The sequence below is a fragment of the Rhopalosiphum maidis genome, chromosome 2, assembly GCF_003676215.2.
Source record: "Rhopalosiphum maidis isolate BTI-1 chromosome 2, ASM367621v3, whole genome shotgun sequence".
Classification (NCBI taxonomy): Eukaryota; Metazoa; Arthropoda; class Insecta; order Hemiptera; family Aphididae; genus Rhopalosiphum; species Rhopalosiphum maidis.
In genome coordinates this window covers 56,146,865-56,154,553 of record NC_040878.1, presented here as the reverse complement: position 1 = coordinate 56,154,553, position 7,689 = coordinate 56,146,865, and the positions used below count along the sequence as shown (strand labels likewise).

General features: G+C 25.2%; 2 protein-coding genes across 2 annotated transcripts; both read left to right on the top strand.

Annotated features, from left to right (window-relative positions):
* On the top strand, window positions 1-3,637 carry LOC113553388. The gene is made up of 7 exons (XM_026956700.1): window positions 1-303; window positions 1,004-1,202; window positions 1,361-1,485; window positions 1,618-2,005; window positions 2,238-2,317; window positions 2,445-2,865; window positions 2,937-3,637. The coding sequence occupies exons 1-7, from the start codon at window positions 180-182 to the stop codon at window positions 3,478-3,480; spliced, it is 1,881 nt and encodes a 626-aa protein (XP_026812501.1). The 5' UTR covers window positions 1-179; the 3' UTR covers window positions 3,481-3,637.
* Window positions 3,638-4,470: 833 nt separating this feature from the next.
* On the top strand, window positions 4,471-7,689 carry LOC113553097 (glutaredoxin 3). Its single transcript, XM_026956245.1, has 7 exons — window positions 4,471-4,796; window positions 6,011-6,113; window positions 6,175-6,336; window positions 6,404-6,652; window positions 6,724-6,839; window positions 7,116-7,226; window positions 7,322-7,689. Exons 1-7 carry the CDS (start codon window positions 4,753-4,755, stop codon window positions 7,503-7,505), a joined length of 969 nt encoding a protein of 322 aa, XP_026812046.1. The 5' UTR covers window positions 4,471-4,752; the 3' UTR covers window positions 7,506-7,689.

Here is a 7,689-nt window from a genome sequence, read left to right as displayed (position 1 = left end):
TTCACTTCTTCCATCGATTGTGATTTGTTCTGTGCTGTTGTGTTGAACGGTGGTTTTTTTCGATTCATCTCTAAGAAGTTATTTTTGTTTTTAAATTTTTAAAACCGCAATATATTATAGTTATTTTTGTCGTTTGTGTCAGTACCGTAAAACTAGACCATAGGCTCACTGTCTAAAATATGGACAAGGACAACTATACAAACGAAAATGATACTGTTGATTCTGAACAACTGTTCTTTAAGATTAACAACAGACAAGTTGTGTTTAAAACGGACAAACGAACTGTTGAGAAACTGGATGATGGTAGGTTCAGAAATATATAAAGAATAATTTTGATTTATTTTTATTTTTTGAATTTTGTTACAATGTTGATATTTGATATATTACCAAGTGTTTCTCCTATAACACTGTGTATGTGAAGTTTTAACTTTAATTTTTATTTTAGACTAATGACAAATCTTGATATAAATGTTTGGTTATAATATTATTTATTTAAAAAAAAAAAAAAATCAATTAACTATCAACATGGATATATAATACATGGCGTACATGGATCAAATATTGTTGTTTATTAATATATTAATATTAATATTATTATTTTAAGTCTTTAACTGAATATTATTGTATTTGTATACAAAATTTTGTCATGCCTAGTATTAAAAAATATTAATCTAAGTTTATAAGGAATATTGAAATAGATAAAACTTTTATGATATATTACAACCATAGACTACATTTAGTGTTACAACTTAGAATTTATTAAAGTAGTAATCATAGACAAATAAGATATTCCATTTTCTAAAAAAAAAATAATTAGTCATCTTATTAAAATTGTACTTGCATTTATAGTACAGTTTGTATTTTATTATTATATAAAATTAGAATAATATTTCTATAACAATATTTATTAAATAATTAAATAAATGGATATCTGTTATCTGTTAAGACTTTTATTTAAAAGTTCTATGTTTTATTAAGTGACATTATTGTATTGCATTTTTAGAAGAAGTGTTGATGAACTACGTTAAAGCTATAATTAATTCAAGAATGTTAGTGTCAAATGGCCGAAATTTAATCAATTATCCAGTGAATATTACAAGAACGGATAATTTGGATACATCTAGTTCATTTATTGAATTAGAAGTTTCTACTATTATACAAGATGATGGTGTTGAAGAACTTCATTGTGCTCTTTTAAATGAGTATGTATTAGTTTATTAGGTACCTATATTTAATATATGCATATACTAACTGTTGTGCAATAAGACATTACTTTTTATTTATTCAACATTATTAAAGTAGTAAAAATATGAAAAAAATATGTAATGTATTGAATAAAAAAATTTATACTTATTTTTAGTGGTACCTTAAATGAAATTAAACCTTCTATTGAACTTAAATCTGTCATTGTAAATCAAAATGATGCAGAAGTTAGTTCATGGAATGACTCATTGATAAATGAAACTTACATTCCTGATAGTAGTAGTAAGTAAATGTTGTTCTCTACCCTACCCAATTTATTATATAATTTATTTTACATAGCAGTATAATTTACTTAAATTATTATTTATTTATGTTTGGTTCATTTGTAATTTAAATTAATCATTCAATATTTAGTGCCAGCTTTAAAATGGTCTACAGAAATGACTTCTTTATTGATTGCTTTGCGTGGAAGTCTTAATGAAGAATTTAACTCATCAAAATATAAATTTAAATTATGGGAATTGATTGCACGACGGATGAATAGTAGCATGCCCTCAGTAAAAGTAACAGCTAAAGATTGTGATGACAAGTGGAGAAATATAGCAGCTACATACCGTAAAAATATTGAAAGAATTAAATACATGGGAGATTTTAGTGTACGATGGGAACATTTTTCTGCTATGGATGAAATTCTTAGGGGTACTGATGAATTAAAAATACCACCATCTTATATTGAAGTAGACAAGATGATTGACCCTTTAAATAAGACTTCTGAAGTTGATATTGATGTTGATGCAGAAAAGTATATACATTATTTTTTAATAACTACTAACAGTGTTGTAAAATATTTGAATAGATTTTTATTTTAATATTCCATAAACTATTTGAGATGAAACAACAATTTAATTCAAATTAATATTCTCTAAATATTTGGCTATATATTTAAATAATTTTAAACGTATTGTTACAACACTGATTATTAGGATTGATGATTTGATTTAGGAATGAGTTTTATAGTATATGTTTGTTTTCAGTTCCAAAGAAGCCATAAATACAGAGTCAAATGATGATATGGATTATTTCTTTTTGACTTCAACAACAAATGCAAACAATGGTATGTTTGATTAAATTATTATTTATTATATTAATTAAATTATAATTTGATTACTAATGAAAATTTTAGTATAAAATTAAATAATGTATCTAGAGATTTAGAGTAGTGTTATTAATTTTTTTTATAGAAATACGGTTATGGACTCAAGAAATGATACTTCTTTTGTTTATATTACGACGTTCTATGGCTGATCGTTTCGATCATGCAACCAAAGAAACAGAAAAAGATTTATTATGGTATGAATTAGTTACAAAAATGAATAAAAGTCTTGGTGGAAATGCTGACATTGAATCATATGAAGCAGAATCATTATGGAACCAATGTGTAGAACAATATGAAGAAAATTTGGAAAAATTAAAGGCTGAAGGACCTCAAAATGTAAAATGGCCCTATTTTGCCATTATGGATCAAATGTTAGGCGGTACAATAGAAATACCAGATGCCTGTCATCCGCGTCCAGGTGAAGATTTGGTGCCTGTTTTTATGCAGGGTATTTGGAAACAGTCTGAAGTACGAGAAATATTAAACAATTACAAAGTTGATGTTGAGTAAGTTGAAATATTGAAATAATATCATGTATAAAATAAAATAAATATTTAAAGTTATGTTTATTGATTAGTGTGAATATTGATGAAGATTCTGATGCCAGTGATGAAAGTGTTGTAGAAACTAAAGCTGGGGTAAAATGGCATCCAGAATTAACTAGGAAGTTAATACATTTACGCTCTGATGCAGAAAATGAAGTGAAAAAATGGATCCGTAAACCAAATTCTATATGGACTGTAGTTTTAAAGAAATTTCGTCGTATCGGCATGGTTTTGCTGACTGAACAAGATTTAGAGAATAAATGGAATAGTTTAGTAAGAGCATATAATCGAAGAGTGGCTGGTATCAGCAAAAGGTCCAAAACCCATTGGCCGTATTTCTATGGAATACAAAGTGTGATGAGTAGCATTGTTGAAAATGAAAGTGCTCGTTCTTCAACACTCACTCATGATGGCAGTAAGTCAGATCAACCACCTGAATGGTTCATTAGTTACATGAAAAGAAAAGAAGCTAGTGATTCATACAAACATGAACAGTTGAGAAACATGCTAGTTGATTTACAACACAGTCAAATGGAAAATAGAAGATTGATACTTTCTATATTTAAGAAGTTATAATAAATATGCTAGTCAGGTATGGTTATTCTACATAAATGTGATTATAGAAACATATAGTTTTGTAAATATATTATATTTATTGTTATATAAGGCTGAAAGCTAAACTTAAAAGAAATATTGATTATTTTTTTACGAATTTATTGACAATTATTATATTAATTATTTAAAATTATTACATGACTTAAAGTGAAAAATATTTATAATTTTGTATCTCATATTTTATCAAATGATGATTTTTATTGTTCTAGTTAAATTTAGCTTATAATGTAATTATCATAGTTTGTAATATACTATTAATTTGTTAAAATTTGAAATTTGTATTAAAAAAAAAGTTATTCACATTTTTTTTGTTTTTATTTTAAACTATCTTCATTTATTTTAACAAAATTATTGAAATAATTTTGATGTTTATAAAAACTATATTTGACATCATGTTTTTTTAATGTTTAAATTTCAATTGTTAAATTTTTTGTAATCATATTGTTCTGAAACCTATGCCTATTGTAAAAATTAGTAAAAAGACGAATTTTTGAAAATTTTTACTGTACAAGATACAGTTTGTGAGTATTTTAGACTTAAATATTAAAAATAATTTTATGAATCCACATTTTAACACTAGTATTGTTTTTATTTTTTTATCATACAATTCTAGTGTACTCCGTCTCTTGTTTGCTTTGCTAATCAACTATATAGGTAGGGTAAGCTAGGCTTATTTTTTAATAAATTGATGAAATCAATAACTTTTTTAAGTTAATAAAAATTACTGAAAGTTATTATTTTTAATGTTCCTATTTTCTTAATAATTGCCTTAATAACAAAAATCATAAAATTGTGTACTGTTTATTTATTATAATTTTTGGTAGCACTGATATACCGGGGGAAATAAAAAATGATTTCCCTTCCACTTCTATTCATCGTGGGATACATGAAGACTATATCATAGTTATAGTGATAACAAACCAATTCATAATATGAATTTTTATTATCTATAAATTAGATTCTGTCTGGACTTGAATTTAATAATTTATATTGTCAATTAACTATTAAGTTGTATTTGTATATAGTATATGATAATACTATAATACATCTGAGACTTGAGTAGTGTTCTGTGCTACATTAGTGAGTACCTTTATGCATTATTGAAATTATTTTAAAAAAATCAATAAATTATCAATTATACATCATCTCAAACTTGAAAAGTGAGAAAAAGCTATTCACATATATTAGTTAGATTTTCTGCAGCTGTTTTAACGTACCTATAGCAACAATAAAATGGTGACTTCTATTACTTCAGACACAGAATTTGACGCCTTAAAGTATGTATATAATATATATTTATTTTTTTAGTATTAATCTACTTGAAAACACACTTATTCATGATTAAAATAAAAAATAACATACCATGAGTTGTTAAATAAAAATTAGACATTTGGTATAGCCAAACGAGTGATAAAATAATAATAATAATGTAATATAGTTAATATGCCTATAATATTATTTTTTATTAATTTAATAATAATATTATGGACATTTGGTTTCTATTTAAGTGCGGAGAAGAAATAGTAATGCTGCTACAGGATCTTGGTATTGTATATTTATATACCACATTAATATGTATTAATATGTAGGAGTGATCAAGACATAAAACTAAATTTTGGAAATGTAATATTAAAAAATTGCTAAAAAAAAAGGTTAGTGCCCGAAATAACACTTGGTTTGAACTCAGTCATCTTCCATTTGTTACACAATTTATTTTTGTTTGGATTGAAGGGTTAACTTTTTAGTAAAATGGTGCAAAAAAAATTCGAAAATAAACTAAAATATTTTCTTTGACTAGAACAACTGTTTACAGGAAGTTTGTGCTCTCGATTCTCAGTATCGAAGAAAAAACTGTTGAGATAAACAAAAGCTTAGTTTCTAAGTGCAAAAATAATGCTAGCATAATACTTCTACAACAGGATTTTTGAGGGACTATATTGTGAAATTAAAGAATGTTGTTTTGGTCCAGATTCCTGATTGAACCATGTCAACTCTTTTCAATGCAATATTGTTAAATATAAAAAAGAGCACAACAATTTATTTAGATTGTTGGCAGGTATACAATTATCAAATTTGTAAAAAAGCTGGTTTTAAACATGTAACTGTAAACCACAGCATAAACTGTAGATGATTCTTTAAGCGGAGCACATACTCAAAAAATAGAACGTCTTTGGGGATCAACAAAAAGTTGATTTCAAGTGGCAACGAAATGCAAAAGAATTTAAATTTACTGACATTTTTAAAACAATCAAAGTACAATGTCCTCCAATAAATAATTACTAATAAATTATTTATACAAAACTTTTTTACATTGAACATCTTACACATATATATTACATAAATTTACAAAAAAATAATATAGTCTGTGATAATAGAAAGTAGATAAATTCTGGTAGTTTTAGATAACTGGATTTTGATGTTTTACAAAACAAGGTAGTGTCGTATGATAGAAAAATACCATGAAATTAATATAGTATTTCATGATTTTTAGATCAAATGGGTTGTCTGTTATACATTTCTATGCCGATTGGTCAGAACCATGCCAGCACATGAACAACATTCTAGCGGATTTAGCTTTAGAAGATGAATTCCGGGTAACATTTATAATAATATTTGTGTAAATAAAATCAGTAAAATATTATCTGAATATTTCAGAACATTAAAATTGCAAAGTGTTTAGCTGAAGATTTTGCTGAAATATCATTAAAATATAATGTATCTGCTGTACCAAAGTTTATAATGTTTCGTAATGGTGTTCAAGTTGATGTATTAGATGGTGCTGATCCAATACAGTTAAATAAAAAAATCCAAGCACTGGTACTTTAAAATTTAACTAAAGTTGAGATGTTAAGATATTCTATGTATTATTTATTTACATGTTTAGCTGACTAAAGGTGAAAAAACAGATCAAAAGGTGGAAGACATAAATTTGAGACTGAAATCATTGGTAAATTCTGCTCCCGTCTTGCTTTTTATGAAAGGATCAAAATCTGAGCCAAAATGTAAGTTTAGTACAGCAATTGTAAATCTACTTAACGATATTGGTGCCGAATTTAGTACATTTGATATACTACAAGATCAAGTTGTTCGAGAAAAATTGAAAATATTTTCCAATTGGCCAACTTATCCACAGGTAAAATTGATTTAAGTGTTTTTAGATGAATATTATTATATTATTTTACAAAATATTATGTTGTTTTGTAGCTTTATATTAATGGTGAATTGATTGGAGGATTAGACATTGTGAAAGAATTGAAAGAGAATGGTGAGCTGAACGATCTATTAAAACTAGAGAACAATAAAGCTAACCTCAACGAAAGGTGAATTATATTTCATTTTTAGTAAAAATATATATTTTTAAGATTATTTGATTTTTTTACTATAACATTTTTTGTATTTGAACATAATAAAAAGTTAATTTTACTTACTTCAATTATCACTTTTAAAATATAATTATATTTAATAGAAATAATTCTTTATAATCAGCATACATTATTTTTTATTCTAAAATTATTAACTTATCTTTAATGGATTATATTATTAAATTTCAATTATATATTTTTAAAGTTTGTTCTAATATATTTTTCTTATTTTAGGCTTAAATTACTTACGCATAAAGCTGATGTTATGGCATTTATTAAAGGCAACAAACAAGTTGCTCGGTGTGGATTTAGTAATCAGTTGATTCAAATATTAAACCAAACAGGGTAAGTATTAAAATGTTTATTAAGTATAAGTATAATATTTTGTTAAAATAGTATTAAGTTATTTCTTATTATTAATATACAATTATATCCAACAGTATTGATTATGAAACATTTGACATTTTGTCTGATGAAGAAGTTCGACAAGGACTAAAAGTTTATTCTGATTGGCCAACATACCCACAAGTTTACGTAAAAGGATCATTGATTGGAGGTTTAGATATAATTAAAGAATTGAAAGAAGGCGGAGAGTTAATAGCTACTCTTAAAGGAGAAATATAGAAAATCAAAAAATAGTTGTAACTATTTTTTTTCAATTAATTAATGTATTAATTGATGTAGTTTAAAATAATTTGGCATAGAAGTATTAAAATAAACAGACTACTGCAAGGAAAATATTGTAATGGTATTTAAAATATTTATAAAATGATATGATATGTATTTACTATTAATAAATGTATTTAAT